This window comes from Urocitellus parryii, chromosome 13 (assembly GCF_045843805.1).
Source record: "Urocitellus parryii isolate mUroPar1 chromosome 13, mUroPar1.hap1, whole genome shotgun sequence".
NCBI lineage: Eukaryota > Metazoa > Chordata > Mammalia > Rodentia > Sciuridae > Urocitellus > Urocitellus parryii.
In genome coordinates, this window is record NC_135543.1 from 13962175 (window position 1) to 13985165 (window position 22991).

At 35.5% G+C, this 22991-nt stretch overlaps 1 protein-coding gene across 1 annotated transcript in view; it reads left to right on the forward strand.

The window, feature by feature from the left end:
- The window catches only part of Pign (phosphatidylinositol glycan anchor biosynthesis class N), a 117694-nt gene extending 101992 nt beyond the window's left edge, over positions 1-15702 (forward strand). The window contains exon 30 of the mRNA XM_026404637.2: positions 14642-15702. Within this exon, the coding sequence (XP_026260422.2) occupies positions 14642-14765 (124 nt within the window). The 3' untranslated portion in view covers positions 14766-15702. The remainder of the gene's footprint in view (positions 1-14641) is intronic.
- Positions 15703-22991: the final 7289 nt, after the last annotated feature.

The window sequence follows — 22991 nt, forward strand, 5'->3', positions numbered from 1 at the left end:
TTAGTAGATTTTTGATGAAATAAATTTAACCTCATATTGAAGTCAGCCTGGTAGATTATGATACAGACACAGGTTCTTAGTAAGTGACAGTTTTTTTGTTTGTTTGTTTGTTTGTTTGTTTTTTGGTCTTATCATGATAGGTGAGCACTCTATTCCACTGAGCTACATTCCCAACCTTATTTCTATCAAGTACTTCTAGCTCATCTTGGAACCTAGCTATCTTTCACCTCTAACCTTGATTTTGTGACTAAGGACAAATCACTTAATCTTGCTAGACTTTACTTTTCTTCCTTTACTGATGACAGCAAAAGGAGAAAATTTGGTGATAAAATTAAAATGAGATTATATATGAGGAGTGCTTTAGGAAAGATAAAGTACATATACACACACACATGTATATATACACACACATATATTTGTATACACATTGTATTTGGGGGGTTATGAGGGATTGAATTCAGGGATGCTTAACCACTGAGCCACATCCCTAGCCCTTCTTTTATTTTTTATTATGAGACAGGATTTCACTAAGTTGCTTAAGGCTATACATTGTAAAAATTTTTTATATATTTATTTTTTTTTTGTTGAGGTTGGACAGAATACCTTTATTTTCTTTATTTATTTTTATGTAGTGCTGAGGATTGAACCCAGGGTCTTGCACGTGCAAGGTGAGTGCTCTACCACTGAGCCACATCCCCAGCCCTACGCATTACAATTTTTATATAACTAATAAAGGGCTAGAAGTCGGAGGTGTATTTAGTAAGACAGAAAAAAAGGTGTATTTAGTAAGCAAAAAAAAAAGTTAAGCACCCCTGGGTTCAATCCCCAGTACCCCTCCAAAAAAAAAAAAATTCTAGACTAGTCTAGGTGTGGTGGCACATACCTATAATCCCAGTGGCTCAAGAGGCTGAGGCAGGAGGACCCTGAGTTCAAATTTAGCCTTAACAACCTAGACCCTAAAAGCAACTCAGCAAGACCCTGTTTCTAAAAATAAAATAGAAAAAAGAGGTGGGGGTGTGGCTCAGTTGTTAAACACTCTGGGTTTAATCCCCCCCCAACAAGAAAAAAAAAAAAGTCTAGAATAAACAAAACTAATCTGTAGTCACCGAAAACTGAATGGTAGTTTCTGGGGCTGGGGCAAGGGTAGACTTGACTACAAAAGGGCATATGGAGGCTGGGATTGTGGCTTGGTGGTAGAGTGCTTACCTAGCATGTGTGAGGAACTGAGTTCAATCCTCAGCATCACCTAAAAAATAAATAAAATAAAGGTATTGTGTCCATCTACAACTAAAGTTTTTTTAAAGGGGAGGCTCATTGGGAGATTTTATGGGACTAAAAATGTTCTATATCTTGACAGTGATGATGGTTACATGGGTATGCCATTTGTCAGTACTCAGCTAACTGGGTGCTTCAAATAATTCCATTTTCTCTTATGTAAATTATACCTCAAAATTGATGTATAAAGAAAAACAGAAGAACTAAGATAAATATCTAAAATTGAAATGAGTAGGAGGGCATGAATCCTCCTCTTTCCTAGTAAATAATGCTTTAAATTGATGCTCAATAAACAGCAACATAGAGATACTAATTCATGTTAGGGAGAAAACTAGCAGACGTTCCAAAAAAGAAATAGAGTGGATGCTCTGAGAAGTGGGTGAAAAATCTTTCTCCATTATATTGCTTTTTTGGTACTGCATGTACAACTCCACTAAAAATTAAAGGGAAAAGTCACAAATGGAATTGGAAGTCAGGAAGTAGAATTTTAAGTTTAGATCATTCTTTTCAAGCTTAATTAGAAAGGGAAAGAAATATAGGGCAGTGTTCACATGAGTGTACCTTCCCACCTTTCTATGAGATGTTATTTTCATTTTTTATTACTAATGAGCATGAAGAAAATTATAGGTGGAAGGAGTGAATGTCACTAGTCTCATTGATCTTAATTGGAGGTAATATGTGGGACCCAAGTGGAGGAAGATTGTTCACAGATTAGACAGAGAACTGCCCTCAAGATAAGAGTAAAGTTGTGCTTGCAGAATCCATATACCCAACAGTTGGGTGTTCGAGATATGAGTCCTGAAAAGGCATGACAATGGAAGTTCAGAGACAAGAGAATCAATTTATATTAGGCAAAAGGCAAAGACAGAAGCTCAACTTGAGTAGGAGTCCAGGATGTCAGTCAAAGGATGGCCATCAGTCACACCTCTGCCAAAAATGTTTTGTGCTGTACCATTTATAATATGTTCCAACACATTATTTCATATCATCCTCATCACAAGACAGTGAGATAGATATTATCTTTCACATTAGATATATTTACTCTCTCCACTTGACAGGTGAGGACGTTGGCCCTATGGAGATTTTGACTTGCTCATGTCACAGGTCTTGAAAAATTTTAGCTGGATTTTTCTTTTTTCTTCTTCTTTCTTTATTTTTATTTTTATTTTTTTATTTTGAGACAGGTTCTCACCAAGTTTCAAGGCTGGCCTTGAACTTGAGATCCTTTTGCCTCAGCCTTCCAAGTGGCTGGGATTATAGGTGTATGCCATTATACCCGGTTGTTCAATTGGTGTTAAAGGTAGAACTTCTGTAACTGAGGTTCTAGTGTTCCAACTGCCCTTCATTGCTTCTACATACAGAGAATTTCCCAAAGACTATATATTGTAATCTAATTAATTCTTTCTTAAAAAGTGGCTTTGTATCTAATCTTATATGTGTTATTGTTGCAAAGGAATTATTAAAGAGGGAGTGAGAGAGGAGAGAGAATTTTTAATATTTATTTTTTAGTTCTCGGCGGACACAACATCTTTGTTGGTATGTGGTGCTGAGGATCGAACCCGAGCAGCACGCATGCCAGGCAAGCGCGCTACCGCTTGAGCCACATCCCCAGCCCCTGGAAAGTTTTGAATAATGTAAATTTAGAAGTAAAGGAGAAAGAAATATTGTTTAGGAGGAAGTGAGCCAAGAATGAGGGTATCTTAGGTGAGAAAAGTTGGCCAGAGACCTTTGTTAATAGTACAGAGTATAAGTCCTGTCTTCAAAGAGAAAATATTGAAAGGCAGGGGGTAAGATAGAAAACAGGTTTCCAATAGGGCACGGCTTTCACAGGTCACACAGCTGTAACAGACAGGCACTGCCCATTCTGGCGCACACTGCCAAACTGCACAATAAACAGAGTGGTTTCTTATATACATCAGGAGATGCAAACAAGTAGTGAATCTCACATTCATGCTTGAGAGGAAAGCCTTGTGACATAAAAAAGACTGATAGCAGAGTTAAAAGTTAAAGGAAGCTGGCAGGAGTAGTATGCTGCTAAAACCTTAAAACTTTGTGTACGACCCAGCAGGACTTCTGCTGGGGCTGTTCAAGAAAGTGGTGCTAGAATGAGATACCCATTCTCCCAGCTTCAGCCTTCCCTTTGCTTACCTTGATTACTTTTATGCCCAGAATTCAAGTACAGAAGATTGCTTTCCATGAACTCATGACCTTTCCCCTCTTGCTTATTTAGGTTTTCTTGATTTTGTTCAACAACTATTTCTAATTCTGTTTACTTGATCCTCATTTGTTCATCCCAGGTTCCATATGTTTTCTTGTTTCCTTTCTGTCCCACTAGGTTTTCACCCCAAAATTAATTGGGAGAGTATTTTCCACAACAACAGAACAACTTATCTTCTATTTTTCTCCCTCACTAATAATATACACCTTCATTTAAAAGAAAAAGAGATGGAAATAGATGAAAAGAGAGGGGAGAGGGAGGGAGGGAAAAAAAGAAAACATCTTTTAGCCTTTTATTTTCCCTTCTTGCATCAGTATCAGGCCCCTATCCATTCTGAAAGTTCTATATACCTCTTTGTCCAGGAGTTATCCCTGTTACAGTTTGTCATGTTGCTTATTCAAAGACAGTCACCATTTTTCTCTTGAAACTTAGGGGTTATTTTTCTTTAGAAATGTCATGTTAAGCTGTTTTAAGTAATTTAGTGCAGTCATGTTTATGTTTTCTTCCCTGGGATCCCCAGAAGTTTCCAGAAACTATTTGGGGGTTGAATTGTTTAGCCACAGAAAAAATTCTACTCAAACCTGGAGGAAGCCAAGTTGAGTTAAGCAGTGATTATGAAAATTAATTATTGGGAAAAGATATTAAATTGATGATAATAATAATTATGATTAGCCAGGTGTGGTGGTGCATTCCTGCAATCCCAGCTACACAGGAAGATCACAGGTTGAGGTCAGCCACGGCAACTTAACAAGATCCTGTGTCAAAACAAACAAAAAGTAGAAAAGGCAGGGTATGTAATTAAGTGGTAGAGTGTCACTGGGCTCAATCACCAGTACAGGGGGAAAAATTTCATTTATTGGGACTTGGAGATGTGGCTCAATGGTAGAGCACTTGCCTAGCATGTGGGAAAATATAATTATTTTTATGTTCTACAGATGAGAAACTGGTTCTGAAAGACTGATTGAAGTAGCATACCTAGGTGTTCTTTCTTCTTTGCATCATGTATGCATTTAACATATAAATTATTTCTTCAGAAAAACACATATTAAACACTTGCCATGCATAAAATATTCTCAGGCATTATTATGTTCCCAAAGATGAATGGAATTGCCTGCCTTGAGACTTTATATCTAGCATTAGAGATATATAACTGCTTCATTGGGATATTGCATAGGGGATTCAAGCACTGAATGAAAACTTCTGATGAATAGCCTATAAGGGACATTCTAACCCTAGAAGTATAGGATTCTAACACATCGCCCTGTTTTCTGGGAGATTATGGCCAAATACAGGCCATATGAAAGACATATAATACCTATAATATAAGAAAGTGTGGGTAGGGGCCACTCCAGTTCAGCCTCCAGTGACTGAGGGAACACTGTGTGGGGTCTGGCACTTGAACTGGTATCTGAACAGAAGGTAGAATTTGAAGAGAATTAGAGATTTGGAAAGAGTTCTTCAGGCCCACAGAAGGATATGAGCAAAGCTATAGAGATTAAAAAAAAAAGACTAATACATATGTATATGATATGTGAAAAATAATTTGAATTTCAAAGAACATAGGTTTAAATAAAGAAATTTCTAGAAAATAGCTTTTGGGAGGCTTAACATGGTGAAAGTTTTATACAAAATTATATCATACATTCATTGGCATGTGAGTTGGGAGCCATATTTAGATTTATTTGAGCTCTGCCATTTTAGGTGTTAACTTTCATAAATGAATGATTGCCTATGAGTTAGGAGTCTTGATTACCTTATTATACAAGGGAGTGAGGAATGTGTGCCTTGAAATGGAGGTAATAACTGGGCTAGCAGCACTGTCAGGGTCATTACCATGCATCCTTATGTATTTCTAGTGTCATACTTTGGCCACCATCTTCAGTTTCTTAGTTTGGGTTTTGATTTTGGTTTTCCTGAAGTCCTTATGTGGCTCATGCACAGTTTTTCCCAAAGTCAGAATACTCAGACTGCAGTGATTTCAGAAGGCCCTTCACCATGTCATAGTATTTTGCCCTCTTAAAAAAGAAAAACAATAGCTGTGTTAAATTTCAAGTTTATGTGAGCAAGAAAAAGGTTCTAGAACTGAACTGCATTCTGGACTGCAGTTAGTTCAGAATGCTGAGCCCCATTGCCTGTGCAGATTATATTTATAGCTGGAGAAAATGAAGTGACATACAGGAACAACCTGATTGGCTACAGTCAGTATTTGCCTTATATGGGCATGGTGTGATGAAGCTTTTTATTTGCTTTATAGGACATAGTTTGGTCAGTTGGCAGCCTATTCCTGGCTGAAGCTCAACTGCTGTGATTGTCTGACACTCAGCTGTAATACTCTGAGATTAGTTTGTAATTTGTTTACATATCCACTACATGTGGAGGCAGTTTGGGGACAAATTTATCATCCTGCTACAGAAACAGACTTAGGTGAAACTTGTTAAATTTAACAGCACCAAACCCAAATTGCCAATTTTTATCCTCTTTTTCCCTTGAAGTTCTTTTCTTTCCTTAAAAAAAAAAAAAAAAAAAAAAAAAAAAGTGGCAGAATATATATAACATAAAATTTACTTTCTTAATCATTTTTGAATTGGAGTTTAGTAATATATTCATATTGTTGTTTTAGTCAGCTTTTTTGCTGCTGTGACTAAAGGATCTAACCAGAACAACTCTAAGGAGGAAAAGTTTATTTTAGGGCTCACAGTTTCAGAGGCCTTATTTCAAAGAAGGCTGGCTCCATTTCTTGGGGCTCAAGATGAGACTGAACATCATGGCAGAGGGAAGCAGCTCACATCATGGTGATCAAGAAGCAGAGAGACTGACTCCACTTTCCAGGTACAAATATGTACACCAAAGTCACGCCCCAATTCCCACCTCCTCCAGCCACACCCTACCACTTTAGTTAATCCTGTCAGGGATCAACTCACTGATTAGGCTAGGGCTGTAATCCAATCATTTCTCCTCCAAACCTTGTTGCGTTATCTCACATGTGAGCTTCTCGGGGACACCACATCTAAACCATAACAGTTGTACAACAGATTTCCATTTCCATTTCATCTTGCATAACTGAAACTATATGCTCATTAAACAACTCCTCATTTTTCTCTTCCCAGCACCTGGCAACCACCATTCTACTTTCTGCTTCTGTGAATTTGACTACTGTAACTCCTATTGAGCATCTTTTCATATGCCTGTTGGACATCTGTATATCTTCTTTAGGGAAATATCTACACAAGTCACTTTCCCATTTTCAATTTGGGTTAGTTGTTTTTTGTTGTTAAGTTGTAGGAATTTTTTATATATTCTGGATATTAACTCCTTATCAGATATATTATTTGCAAATGTTTCCTTCCATTCTGTAGTTGACTTTTTACTCATTTATTGTATTCTTTGTTTCACAAGTTTTTCATTTTGATGTACAATTTATTAATTTTGCTTTTGTTACGTGTGTTTGCTTGATACATTTTTAAAAGAGCTGTTGCAAAACTTGCATTTAACATCTAGCATGACATTCTTCCTGGCATGTGTGTGACACTTCCACCCTATTCCTTGCATTCTTTTATGTAGTCATCATGGAAATAAAACATTCATCAGAGCATAAAATATAGCAAAAAGAGAAAATACAAGGCATAAAATAGTGAGCATCATCCAAACCAAGTGAAACAGAATGGCATATTAGCACATGTAGACTGAAAATGTTTTGATGACCCTCCTCTCTGCAGTACTAGTCATAAACATGGATGTTAACTCCATGTTTTAGTATTCTAAGTAAATTATGTATACACATTAAAATATCCCATAGTTAACTAATGGCATACAGAGCACAATATGCTATCAAAGTATCTTATGTGTGTATGTTCTTTTTTTAAAATAATGGTAACTGCACTATACATATGGTGATCATATTCCCTGATTTACCTAGGATGGCCTTGTCTATACAATATTAAAGGCCCAAAATGGATGGGAAGAGGATAAAGGGCAAACCTGTTAATGGTATAGCCTAGTTTATCTCATTCTCAGTGCTTCATCCTTAGTGCTTTATCCTCAGGGATCTAACTCCCAGATCTAACTTCCAGATTAAAAAGTAAAACACCATATAATAGGGTTCACATGTCAAAATCTCATTATCATATCATATCATAGGTGCTTGTTCTCAAAAACTTCTTGAAGGCAGATACAGTAAAGAACCACAGATCACAGTTCTGTTCATCAGGATAAGGGCTTTGGACTAAACTATATAAATTATTATATTGAAATATCTCCCAGTTCTATTTTTCTTCTTATTGTATAATCCAAAAAATGCCCAATTTAAGAGAATGTGATTGAAGGGACAAAATGAAATCCGAGTTAGGGAAATTAGGCTTTCTAAATGGCATTGTCCCTGAAAAATGCTACAATGTGAGGGTTTTGTTTGGTTTTGGTTTTGTTTCCCCCTACTCTTGTTGGTGGATCTTTATTTTTATTTGGTGCTAAGAATCAAACCCAGTACCTCACACATGCTAAGTGCTGTACCACTGAGCCACAACCCCAGCCCTCCCCCCTGCTCTTGTTGGCAAGTTAGAATCCTAAAATCTTTCCTTTTCACCCTGTACACCATTAATAGCATATACTGCCTCAGTGAACCATGTGGTGTTGGTCTAATGGCAGGAGCAGTTCATGCATTTTCATAAACATCTAATTTATTGCCAGGAAAAGGCTTGGGTAGTGGGGGAAGATATACTTCCAGATTAAAAAGTAAAACACCAGTTAATAGGGTTCACATGTCAGAATTTCATTATCATACTTTTTCTGCTTTTTATTTGTGAGACTGTTGCTTTTAAGATTTGGGGTTTCTAATTATTCCTAAGTGAAAGTATATTTGAAAAGCAGAGATTTTTCTTGTCTTGCTCCCGTTATTATTAAACTTACTGGTGGTGTTCCCTTAGTGGGAACCAAGATTATTTGAGATGTGTTCCTGCAGTGGTTTTCCTTTGTGACATTTTATTTTCAAGCTCTTTTTTGTTAGTAATATAGTTAATAACTGCAGCCATTTCTTGCCTGTTATTCATAGGAATAGAATGTTGTCCTTTTATCCTCAGTATTGGATTGTGTTATGAATACTGAAGTGGTAAGAATCTATCCCAGAATTTTAGAGAGGAGTTGGAGCCCTGTGAATGCAGCCTGGCATGTGTCTGGAATGTTTATAGAGTTGTTGAAATGACTGCAGTAGATTTCCAATGCTTTTGAGAGATTCTTCAGCTTTTAATTTTTGGTTAATCAATAAGTAGTACTTTTTTTTAACAATAAAGACACCTTACCAGGACATGAGACAATGTATCCATTTATAGGTATAGTACTCTCTGTTTACAGTGCGTCTTCAGAGCAGATTTTTTCCAAAATTTAATTGGGACTCTGAAGAGAATACACTGCAGTCCATATATTCAGCTGAAGCCCCAGGTTAAGTGCAGCCTTCCTCTGGAGAACCTGTGGCATCCAGTTGTTCATTTAACAACCATGTGAAAAATATCCTGCCCAGGCCATAAAGTTGTGTTCAGCTGACAGAGCTAATTTAGTATTTTCTTCTTTTGAGCTTTACACTTTATCTTCATTTATTGCAGGTCATAAACTTAACAGAGTATTGCCTTTTATATGGCATACTGAAAGTGCATTTTTAAAACTAGAGAAAAAATTCCTGTGAAGTAATATTCACAACTATAAAATCTACATTTAAATTTACTCTCTAAATGTGTTTGTAGTGAGGTGAATAGAGTCAAGATCATCAGTTTGATTGAGCTGCAGTTTGATTTGATAGCAGTGTTCATTTGGTCTTTAATTGTTTCCTACATGCTCTATTGTTATATCTTATTAAAATACAAATGACAGCTAAAGTATTTATCATTTCTCTTTAGATATAATGAAAATTCATGATTCTGTTCGATTATTCTTGAATGTCCTAAATATAATTAATAAGTGAACAATGAAGTGTCTTTGTTTTTTGAATAAATATCAAGCTATATTCAAATCAGTGGTTCTCAACCTTTTTTTGCTGCAGTACATCTGACAGATATGACCTGCTTCTATAACCCATCACCCTGACTGAGAAGAATATAGTCAAGCTTATATCACTTATTGTGTGGGCTAAAAAGACCTGCCTGGCAGTTCTATGTGCCCCTCCACTGGTACACTGTCCTTCTCTTCCATCACATATTACACCTTGAGAACTGCTGACTTAAATCATGTTTGTGTAGTTGGGGGAGAGTGGAAACAGCTGAATTCATTTCAAGTTGAGACTTCATGTTCCTTTAACTCTGCTAATGCTTAGATGACACTAAGACTTGACTGATGCAAAATATCATGAGCTGGATGCCTTACGGCTCAATGACATGATGCTGATGAGCTTTACAGCTGGCTTCTGCCAATGATGTTAGTTTAAATGAGCCAAGAGTCAGTAATTTCAGGCCATTGTAAGAAGATAAGTGATCTGTGGTATGAATGCCTTCCATAGATAGGCTTTCATTAAATTTGAGAATGGGTCACTTACTGGTTTTAAAAAATACTTTTGTTAAAAGAGATAAAGTCGGTCATAACATTTTGACCTTTTTGTTACTTAAAATAGTAACAAAATTTAACAAAACAAAAATCTGCTGGCATGTAGCTTTTTCTTTCTATCTCTTAGAAATTTTATTGTGATATAATTTATATACCATCAATTCATCCAGTTTAAAGTTTTGACTTACTCAAATGATTTTAAAATCACTTCAGTAATTTTTAGCAGTTTATTAGAGTTATACAACCATCACTGTAATCTAGTCTTTGAACATTTTCATCACCCAAAACATTCCCTTGAACCTATTTACAATCTATCCCCTTTCCTATACCCAGCCCTAGACAACCACTAATCAGCCTTGTATCTTCCCCTCCCTCTCTCTCTCCTTCTCTCTTTTTCCTTCATAGTGCTGGGAATTAAACCCAGGGCCTCCTGTATGTGAAGCCCATGCTTTACTACTGAAACATATATATATACCCATCCACACTGATCTATTTTCTGTCCTCAGGGATTTGACAATTTATATAAGCACGTGATTTTTCCACTTTGTGTAATGATTGGGGGTGGGGGACATTAATCTATAATGTAGCTTATATCAATACTTTGTTCCTTTCCTTTGCTAAATAGTGATCCATTTTGCTGATATTTTGTTTATCCATTCCATAATGTAGTATTTTACATTATATTCCTTGTACTTTTCTTCATTTACCTAGCTCCCAGCCTTCTTGCCTGGTTTCCAAAATCAAATGGAGCTTTCCTGGATTTGATCTTTTAGGCTCTCTAATGAGCACTTTGTACTCCCTTAACTTAGTCATCTCACCACTTGAATATAGACGTAGGTCCCCGGCCTGGGAAATAAACATTTTTATAGCATGAAATTGTGACTTTTTAGGCAGTTTATTGAGTTGAAGATTTTGACCTCAGGAACTGGACAACAAATTTTAAATTTCCTGTTAGGTCTGAGAGATACAAAAGAGTTGAAGATTTCTGTAGTAATTATGAAGTCAGCCTTAGAGTTCTCTGCCACTGATGAGGAAAAAAAAAAAATCCTAGTCTTGCTTACAAATTTAAAGTGAGTCCAGTCAGAGCAGTTTTGAGTTTTCACAGTTATTCCTTTATCTTATTGTCTTATAGTGTGACAAGGCTTTCTGTTCTCATCCATGGTTCTAAGTAATGATTCTAATACCAGCAATACATTTCACTTATTGTTTTTTTTTAATATTTATTTTTCAATTGTAGTTGAACACAATACCTTTATTTTATTTATTTTTATGTGGTGCTGAGGATCGAACCCAGGGCCTTGCACGTGCTAGGCAAGCACTCTACCGATGATCCATAACCCCAGCCCTCACTTCATGTTTTAATATCTCATAAGACTCATTTTACTAGAGATTCTTTTGTTTCTTTAAATTTTTTTAAACATTTAATTTTGATTATTACTAATATTTTAGGGAAGTCTGATTTATTAAATCTGCTGGGGTAATAGAAAACAAAAGAATATTTTATTATTTATTTTAATTACAAATTATCCTCTTCATATAATAGACGTCAATTGAAAGTCCAAAGGGCCTTAGAGATGCAATGGGGGAAAAAGATAAAAGTTGATGGCTCCTAGTTCCATAGGGCTTATACTTTCTTTCTTTCTTTTTTAAATCTTTATTTATTTATGTTTTTATGTGGTGCTGAGGATCGAACTCAGTGCCTCATGGGTGCGAGGCAGGCACTCCACCACTGAGCCACAGCCCCAACCCCAAGGGCTTATACTTTCTGCAAGCTGATACATATGAGACAAAAAGAAAACCCACAGTGGTGGATTCCATGGGTTCTAGGAGCCCTAGCCAGTCTGCCACCTTCTTTCTGCCATTTGGAGTCTTTTGTGTTAGTTTTATATAATGTCCAAAATGTTTAGTTGTACTTAGCAGGAGGAGTAGGGGATAGCACACCTACTTCATCTCATTTTCCCAGCATCCATGTGCCTTGATGAACTTAAGTTACCTTGCTTGGGAAAACTTTTAAAGTAAGATCCATTTACCAATATACCAAATTCTGTGTAATGAAATGTCAGCATGGCTCACTTAATTTTAACGATCTTGTTTATTTTGGCATGAGTTTTTCCAAAGTATTATGTTAAAATAAATTTCTATATAATTTTATTCCCAGCACATCTAGATAATAATAGTCTTATAGTTGTTTTTATTTTTGAATAATTATCAGTAATTTAATTAAATAGAAGGTAAGATCCGAATCATATTCATTCTAGGTAAAAAATATATATATATGCATATACACTAAGATAAATTTAAGTAGAAAAATTCATGTTTAATACCTATTACATTACTTTTATAGTGAAAACAACAATTTTTAAAAACTGCCTTTAGTGTTGATATTTGTTCATCAATTAAGGATCTAATTTTATTGTTTTCTTCTTGGGTAAGGTGTCTATCCTAGACCAGAGCCAGATTTCTAATGTAACTGGTTATAATCCTTGCTGTTTCATTTTCCAGCTCTTCCTTTTTTGTTTCATATTTATTTTACAGGGTAAGCCTAGAGAAATTCTATATAAGGATCTTCAGCCTTTCCAAAGACAGTTTTGTCAAACTAAAACTTTACCATTGGAGGCTCTTAAAAACTGTAACATTACTTAAAAAAAAAAAAAAAAAATTGCACAAAGTAGAAAGCCCTTCTTTCTTGGTCTTGAGAGACTTACCAATGAGCAAAGACATGACAACATGGTAAAGCTGACCTAAAACCAGCAATTTGGCACATTGCGCGGGCTGCTTAGCTATGAAGTTGAAGTGGTTGGGAAAGTAGGAAGGAAACTATTCTCCCATTTGCTGGGGGTAGATGAGAGAAGGGAAAGAAAATATGACTCCCTTCCTCACTAGCTGTGTTGTAGGCCTGCTAAAATATTGTTCCCCTCTCTTTGTTGAACAGTGTTAATATATATATATATATATATATATATATATATATATATATATATTGTAAAGGTAAATAGTTAAATGTAACTGATAGGCATTGAAAAGAAATAACTTTACAATATACACCTTAGCTTAGTATGGGCAGTACTGTACTAGTGACACTTCATGAAGTCTCTCCCCCCTACTGTACCTTTGTCAGATCTATAACCTACATTTCTTTCCATTCTTTGAAAAATTTTTAATATGTTCTATGCGGTGTATAAGTACTGTGCTTAAAAAGGAAAACAGAATGTGCTATTGTTGATAGATAAGAATGAAGAAATTCTAATAGTATCACTCTTCTTTCTCTGATAGTCTGGAAGATAATAATAGCTTTTGATTATGAGATTAATGAAGAGATGTGTCTGTTTCCCCTTTGCTAAAATTTCTTGACTAAAACTTGAGCTTGGGTAATGTTTTTCTTTCTTAGTGACTGGTAGTTTAAAGGGTTTTATCCCCACATTTTTTTTTATTGGTGCATTATAATTGTACATAATAATGGGATTTTTGTGTTATAAATTTTACTTACAGTGACTGTTAGTCTTGACAAAGTACTTCCAAACTTACTTCAGAGCATAAGATGGCATGCTCTAAAACGTCCGAATACTTAACCTAGGGACATCTTTGGGGATTCAAGATAGAATCCAGAGGGTTCAAGAATTGGGAAAAAAATCATTTTCGTTTTTCTACAAGTTTTCGAAATTTAACCCAGATGTCCTATTGTCCCACTTATCGAACACCTAAAAAATTTAAATTGAGCAACAAATACATCACTTATGGTAACTTCAAAATAAGTATTTATGGTCTTAGAGTTTTATTCTTTTACAAAAAGTAATAAGTGAATTTATTAGTGATAATATTCATTAAAATATTATTAACAATAATAAATTATATAATAAGATTATGATTTCCAACCTATATTAATGCACCTATTTCACTGAAATAGTCTCAGAATTGAAAACTTGGGATTTAATGGGTTAATTTCTACTAGTGACAAAGTCACAGGAACTGCTAAATTTTATATGTTATGTTATAAATAATTTTTTTCTGTTATATAAATAATTTTTATCTGTTATATGTTATATAATATAAATATTTTTAATTTTATATGTTATTTTTTATAATAAATTTAAATAATAAAATATTTTTATTTTATATGTTATATAATATAATTTTTATAACATATAACAGACATTTTTATAACATTACAATTGTTACAGATATATCAAAATATCTTCATCACTATTTTAGCATAATGGTAGTTTGTGTTATTGGAATTAAAATTAATATGTAATCAGTATGCATTATTAATGTCCAGTATACATTACCAAGTTCCTGTGACTTTGTCACCAGTAGAAATTAACCCATTAAGTCCCAAGTTTGCAATTCTGAGACTATGTCAGTGAAATAGGTACATTAATAAGGTTGGAAATCATAATCTGATCTTATTATATAGTTTATTATTGTTAATAATAAGTACATACAGTACTCATATTACTATATAACAAGTTTGGAGTTAAAAAAAATATTTTGGTCTCTATTTTGAAATCATTGGTATCTTTGTAATTCCATGTATTGATATATCCGTTTTAAAACGTTTTTAGGAATCTTGTGCTCTTCCTCATGTGTTCTTTTCTCTGATGATTGCATATTTTTCTCCTTTTACAGCATTAGCCACTATGTGATTGTCATGTCCATGACCATCTTTCTGGTGTTTCTCAATGGCCTGGCACAGCTGCTCACAACAAAGAAACTCAGACTGTATGGCAAACCCAAAAGCCATCTCATATGATGTTATGGAAACCTTCATTTAGCATCTGGATTCTCTTTCCTGCTCATCTAAAATCCCATTAAGGATTCAATAGGAAAATGCATTTTGATGCATTGTATATTTCTGTAGAAAAAAATAATATTTTGAATTCTGAACTTATAGGATATCTGGGATAAAGGAGCTTCCTTTTCTTTCTTTTTCCTTTAAGATTGTTCAATCATTGTGAAACAGCAATGATGTCTATAGAAAAGCATTCTCCGTTCTCATTTTGTTTTCTTTTAGCTGGCTGCTCATCTCAGTGATGTTTCAGAGCACTTGTCACAATCTGATCATCAAGGTACCACTCCCCATATGCCCGAAGAAGATCATGCTTCTGTGAGGGCGGTAGTGGTGGCATCCAAAATCACTAGTGTGGCTGAACTTGAAGGACTCACCACATGGCACTGTAAATATATATCCGCTCTCAGCACTGGTTTTGTAGCAGTTCTAACTGCTCAATAATATCACTTATAAGACAATTAGGGTATCTTATTTCAAATTGACTAAAGCTCTACTGGAAAAATACTTGCAAGTTCTTATCATTTTTCTTCAGTATGCAGTTTACTGTCTTACACGTAGTGCTATTGCCAGGGGTATCATAGTCAATAGTTAGATGCAAGTTTAACCTTGACATTTTTTCCTCCATTTATGGTTTATCATGGAATTTCTAGGGGTGGAAAAGTAGAATACTTGGTATTTGTGTCTTTTTAAAAGGAATAGTTTTTAATTGTAGATGCAACATCTGTTACCTCTGTAGTGGTTTTTTTTTTTTCATATATTGTTTCAACAGAATTTTTCAAATCAATGGTTAAAACAATATCATAAGAATTCTTGTTAAAACTGTTCTTCTGGTTGTGAGATTCTAATCCAAGGGCCTAAATTCATCTCATTAAATTTAGATTTCCATTTGTAAACTAATTCTTTTTTTTTCATTTGTAAACTAATTCTAATGGACAAGATATTTTTGAGAGTAATTTTTTATTCAGATTTTTCTTAAAGTGACCTTTACATATCACTGAAGAGTTGGCCTTTTGCCCATGGTATGCCAGAAGCATTTGGCTGATGCTAACCTTTATTGGTATATGTCCCATTTTTAAAAAATAATTGCTTTTGAAATAAGTTATAGCATTATTAATTCATATTAGTGACAAGAAAACCCCTTACAAATTACTAGATTTTTCACATTTGAAGGTAAGTGATTAGATACGATTTTTAAAAGCTCAAAACTCAATTTGATAAAATATATTTTCTGTATTTTTATTTATGATGAAATATAATTTACTGTGATGACATGACACTGAATACAGCAGTATCAGTATATTAATAGAGAGTTATTGATGTTAATATAAGACCGCATGCATCAGTCTGTAATATGAAATTAAGGTGAACATCTAAGAAGCTACCATAGCAAACAATGCTATTGGCAGAAAGAGAATCCATGAGCTTTCATATAACCTCAGAGAGTTTTATATCTTTTTTTTTCTTTTTTTTTTTTTTTTTTTTTGTGGAGCTGCAGATTGAACCCAGGGGCGCTTACCACTGAGCTACATCCCCCGTTCTTTTTTTTTTTGAGACAAGGTCTCACTAAATTACCCAGGCTGGCCTACAACTTGCATTCCTCCTGCCTCAGCCTCTAGTCTCTGGGAGGCTGTGCCCAGCTTTTTATCAGTTTTTTTCACTAATCAGATAAGATTCATTACATAAAGACTTATCACTTAACTCTTTATATTTAGTTTTTTTTCCCAGATTTTCATACAGAAAAATTAATGGATATTTTATTACAACATTGTAAAAGGTGCTCAGTGCCTTATCTTTAATTATTATGTTCTTTGAAGCCTGCTTTTTTCTTCACATTGCCTTTTGGGGTCAATGTGAGTTGGCAGAAGAGGAAAGTGCACCCACAGCCCCAGGCTTATGTTGCTGCACTATAATTGGATCCCTCAGACTCACTGAGAAATGAACCTGTCTATGGTACATTTTCTCAGATATCTTAAAGTGTTTGAAATATATATTTTTGTATTGAATAACCAAAAAAGAAATGATATTTAGGCAAAATGTATTTATGTTTAAGACATATATTTTTTCATTCTATCTATAATGTACTAGATTTCTGAATCAGGACTTAAAGATATTTGCTAATCACATGGTTTAAATTAGAAAATGCTGTATAAAGTAAAGTGGACATATCAAGTAGAAAAATCTTGAACAACAACAAAAAAACATGCTGTATCTCATGGATGAAGATTAAATTTGGGAGGGAACACTAAGGCTTTAGGAAATGAACTGCAGCCTGTGAATAATTTACCAATAGACTAATTTTCTATATTATTATATTTAGTGTGCAACATTGAGAACACAAAGTTATTTAAAGTTCTTTTTATTCTATGGTACTTGGGATTCTTTTATGGTACTAGGGATTGAACCCAGATGTTCTTTTTTTTTTTTTTTTTTTAAAGAGAGAGTGAGAAAGGAGAGAGAGAGAGAGAATTTTTAATATTTATTTTTTTAGTTCTCTGCGGACACAACATCTTTGTTGGTATGTGTTGCTGAGGATCGAACCCGGGCCGCATGCATGCCAAGGCGAGCGCGCTACTGCTTGAGCCACATCCCCAGCCCAAACCCAGATGTTCTTAACCACTTAGCTATATCCCTACCCCTTTTTGGTTTTTGGTTTTGTTTTGTTTTTCTTTTGAGAAAGGGTCTCACTAAATTGCTGAGGTTAGCCTTGAATTTGTAATCCTCTTGCCTCAGCCTCCTGATACCTGGGATTACAGACATGTGCTACCACACCCAGCCTCTTTTTCATTTTTTTTAGGAAAATAATGTAAATGACAGTATATTTAGAGATAACTCAGTAATTTCCTTCCTTTTCACAGTCATTCTTGTTGACAGTCCTCCTGTCCTCTGTAAGATGCTTTAAAGCATTTATTATTGTTATGCTGTATGCTTTTAGTACTAGAGTAATATCTTTATAGCATTTTTCCATTTTTTTCATCAACATGTTTTGGGATTTTTTTATATACTTTTTTTTTTTTTTTGGTACCAGGGATTGAACCCAGGGCCTCACCCATGCCAAGTAGGTGCTCTGCCATTGAGCTACATCCCCAACACACATTAGCATGGTTTTTAAAGAAAGTAAAAGTGGGTATTTCTATGAAGAAATAAAAAATCATTTGAGATGTATCACATATTAAAATGTATTACAGTTGTTGATTACTCACCAATAGAATTATAGTATTTGTGAGCCACCAACTAGCATTTCTGAAAACATGTCCCATAGAAGATCAGTTCCTTTGTATACAAATGTAAGTCATAATAAGAAGGGTTCCTTGATGAAATATACTTGAAAAACACATAGTCAATCAAAGTTAAATAGGTACATTTCTTTATTAAGGAAGCTTAATTTATGTGTATTGTGAAGAGTGGAAGATAGCTGTATGCCAGACTTTCTGCTTACCTGATCGCAGACCCCATGTGAGAGTCTCCCTCCCATTTGATGACATACTATAGAAATGTCCTCATAAACTCTCATACTCAATTTGTCACACTGTTTTGAAAAATAGGGTGTTGTATGTTTAATTGAATAGTTTTTCCTGAAGACGGCAAAATCATACTTACTTTAGCCTTTAATGTGGGAAAACTTCAAAATGTACTGCCTGCCTCTGTTTAAATTGTTTAGTATCATTTAGTTTTTCATGTGGGAACATTTACTACTACTGGATTGCATCCTGAGTTTCTTATATTTTACATTATTTATCTGAAAAATAAATTCACAACAAATATCAGCTTGTTTTCTTGGGGTTAGACACTGTTGAAGATGATACGAGTTAAAATATGTAATGATGCTTTGTCACAAAAAAAATTTTAAAGACATCAGCTGTCACGATTTTCTTTAATGGACCTCAAAGGACTAACATTAACATATAAAACTATTACTCTTGTTTAAACTAATGAACGGATAAATTCTTTTCACAGAATTTAGTTAGCTTGACTTGCTTCAGATACCACTTGTAGCAAATATCAGCAATTTATGGATTTTTAGAAGTATTTCTTTAATGTATTCAATGGACTTGAATAATATGACTGACAAGGATAATTGTCAATTCGGCAGACATTAGCTTTTACCTGTGACATCCAATATTTCTAGAATAGCTAGTAATTGATAGTCAATATTTTAAAAGTTCCTCTTCTCACAGATAAGAAGTAATGTCCTTAAAGTTTGAAGCCACAAAAATAAAATTACAATTTGACTAATGCATCTTTGCTTTCCTTGTCCTATCTCTATTGGTTTTATCTTATTAAAAATTCATCATACCATTTCAGCCATGTGATCAAGTTCAACACCAACAGTGATAAGTTATGTTGATAACAAGTATCCTGGACATGATATGATGAGAGCCCACATTACCTAGATGGTCTTCTTCCCTAGGATTCATAACTCTGATCTAATCATGAGAAAAAAAAATTCTCAAGATAGGGATAGTCTTCAAAGCTGACAAGAATATCAAAAACAAGGAAAGACTAAGAAACTGTCATAGCCAAGAGGAGCCTAAGGAGATATGACTACTAAATGTAATGTGGCATCCTGGATGGGATCCTAAAACAGAAAAGAATATTAGGTAAAAAACTAAAGAACTTTGAAAACATTCTAGACTTGAGTTAATATCACTATTGGTGCATTAATTATGAAAATTTTCCTTACTAATGCGAGATGTTAAATATAGGAGAAACTGGGTAAGGAAGTGTATGGTAACTACCATTTTTGTCAATTTCTATGGAACTCTTCTAAAATAAAAAGATTCATTGGTTTTAAATTTTTACTCTATGCACAAATAATTTTACATAAATACATATGTGGTATCATGACAGGTAAGCAGGTGGGGGAAGGAGTGGTTTGGATATTCCTTGGTTTTTCCATGTTACTTCTCTCTTCCCTTACTTTTTGTTTCTCTGGCCATATCACTCCCATCTTTAGCCATTTGATTATTTTTTTTTAAAAGAGAGAGAGAGAGAGAGGAGAGAATTTTTTAATCTTTATTTTTTAGTTTTCGGCGGGCACAACAACTTTGTTTGTATGTGGTGCTGAGGATCGAACCCGGGCCCCACGCATGCCAGGTGAGCGTGCTACCACTTGAGCCACATCCCCAGCCCTAGCCATTTGATTATTAGCCCATCCTGTGTACTAATGTGGTTTTTTTGTACTAACTAATGGAAAATGACAGTTTCCAGGAAGTACACTTCCTGTAAATGCAGTGTGAGTGTGTAGCAGGCATCTGTGTATTTGCTTAGCACTCCCCCTTTAAGACAGTTGTGCCTCCATCGCCAGCCTTGAGTCTCTGCAGAAGTTAAATGGTTTTTTGTGACTAGTTTAGGGGTTCACATCTGACCCAAGCCTAGTCTGAGCTTTTTGCAAGATTTTCAACTTGAATTGAGAGAATATTTCTAATGATGTAAAGTTTAAGAGCTAGTGGTGGCCATGTTTAATTAATTGAGGTACTCCAGTAGGCTTCCAATAAATACTCTTCTTCCATCAGATACCTTACTCCCACCCCTCAATAAAGGGGTTGCTTTCACTGATAATTCTAAAAACAGTGGATTGTGACAAGTCCAAAGCTCCATTTAAAATGTCTATTTTTAACTTTAACTATTTTTAACTATTTTTAACTTTAAGTTAGAATTGACAGGGCAGAATAATTCTATGAAAACTAGTTGTCTTCATCACCCTGATTTTATAGTTTTGTGCCTAATAGTACAAGGTATGTAGGCACCCCATTTTTTATATTTTATTCTGATTTGTTATATATGATAGCAGAATGCATTACAATTCATATTATACATATAGAGCACAATTTTTCATATCTCTGGTTGTACACAAAGTATAGTTACACCATTCATGTCTTCATACATGTACTTAGGGTAATGTTGTCCATCTCATTTCACCAGTTTTTCTACCCTCGTGCCTCCCCTTCCCCTCCCACCACTTTGCCCTAATCCTCCCATGCTCCCACCCCACCCCATTCTGAATCAACATCCTTATATCAAGGAAAACATTCAGCATTTGTTTTGGGGGGATTGGCTAACTTCACTTAGCATTATATTCTCCAACTCCATCCATTTACCTGCAAATGCCATGATTTTATTCTCTTTTTTAAAAATATTTTTTAGTTGTTGATGGACCTTTATTTTATTGTATGTGGTGCTGAGAATCGAACCCAGTATCTCACACATGCTAGGCAAGCGTGCTACCACTGAGCCACAAACCCAGCCCTTGATTTTATTCTCTTAATGCTGAATAATATTCCATTGTGTATATATACCACATTTTCTTTATCCATACTACTCTTAAGACTTCATCTCACTCCAGTCAAAATGGCAGCTATTAAGAATACAAACAACAGTAAGTGTTGGCGAGAATGTGGGGGGAAAGGCACACTCATGCATTGCTGGTGGGACTGCAAATTGGTGCAGCTGTATGTATTGAAAATAGTAATTTAAAATCTTAAAGTTTGAAGCCACAAAAATAAAATCACAATTTGACTAATGCATCTTTGCTTAGTTGTAGATATCCTCCACCTTCAGGAAATGTGAAGAGATCTTTCACATTTATTCCTTCAAAACAAAAAATTCTCTCAGTCCTATTGAGCAAACACAAGCATAAATAATCAGCAGAGAGCTTACCACATGCCAAATGTTTTGACAACTGCTTTACATTCATTACTTCATTTAATAGAACCATTGTGACTCCTTCAGGGAACTTGATCTGTATTCCATACTCTCGAGAATGTCTGGGATTTGGCTCACTTCTCTTTTTACTTTAGTAAAAAGTAACAGGGTCCTCTAGAGGAACGGAATCAACAGGAAGTATAATTATAAAAAGGGGGACTTATTAGGTTGGCTTATGCAACCAGAAGCTGTATAGCCACAATGGCCATCTTCAGGCTGGTGAGCTGGAAGAACCAGTAGTAGCTGCACAGTCCAAGAGGCTGAAGCCCCAGAACAAGAGGGATCACAGTGCTACCCTAGTCTAAGACCTAAGCCTTCTGGAGAATCACTGTCAGAGTATGCTTCGGGAAAGTGAAGAAGCGAGACTGATATCCTCAAGGAATAGGCATCTGCTGCTGCTGCTTCATTCTTGACAGTTTTTAGTCCTTCCAAGTGGTCATCCCATTGGTCAGTTCTGCCCATGCTTAGGAGGATCTCCATTTCAGTTGGCTGTCCCACATGCGGATCATTCCTAGACACGCCCTCACTAACACGCCCATAATCCTCTTAATCCTTGGCATCTCAACCCAATCAAGTTGACAATCCAAATTAATCTACGGTAACACCCGGAAAAATACTAAAGGTGGGGTGGGAATAGGTGGTTTTGACCTCCACAGGTCTCTCAGGCTTGCCTAGATTCCCCCTAATAGGGGGATTCTTGGGAACCCAAGTAGAGGAGCCTAGTGTGGTCTCACCCATGCTCCCAGCTATGGCAGCATTCCCATAGGTCACCAAAAGAGGTAGTCACCCTGCTCAGGAGAGCTAGCCCAACCAGGCCCCAACATCCTGCTGCAGCTGCACTATGGGATTCAAGACTATCCCACCCATGTATACCTAGGGGCTTTCTGGGGCAGTCCTGGCTGTGGCCTATCCAGTGCTGAGCACAGTAGGTATTAGCCTCATATTTCATAAAAGAAATGTGTTCAAAGAGGTTATGTGAATTTCCTGGAACTCCCCAACTATCTAGTCACCCCAGACCTAATTCATTCTAACTCTAAAGCTCAGACTTTTAACCACCACACCTGTGGACTCCTTTAAGGATATACAACTGCATCCTGGGTTGCCAGAAAAATGGTCCACATAGGATGGCAATTTTAAAGCCTGAATACATTTAGCCTTCATTCAGTTCGAATGAGTGGAATTACACCACAATGACAGTAGTTGCCTTAATCTGCAAGTCAGTGACATGAATTAAAATAACCCATTGCATTAATCAGCAAATACTTCAGTATCCTCTCCTTACCAGGCAGAGTGGGGCTACAAAATATAAGACATCAGCCCTGCCCTTGAAGAGCTTGCAGTGATTGAGGAGATAATAATTATGCTTGTGTATGCCATTTACTGAGTGCTCCCTCTGTGCCAGACCCTTGTGCTCAAGTTCCTCCTATGTCCTACCTCAAAGACCCACAGTATAATACTAAGCAAATGCTAAACAAATTGTCAGAC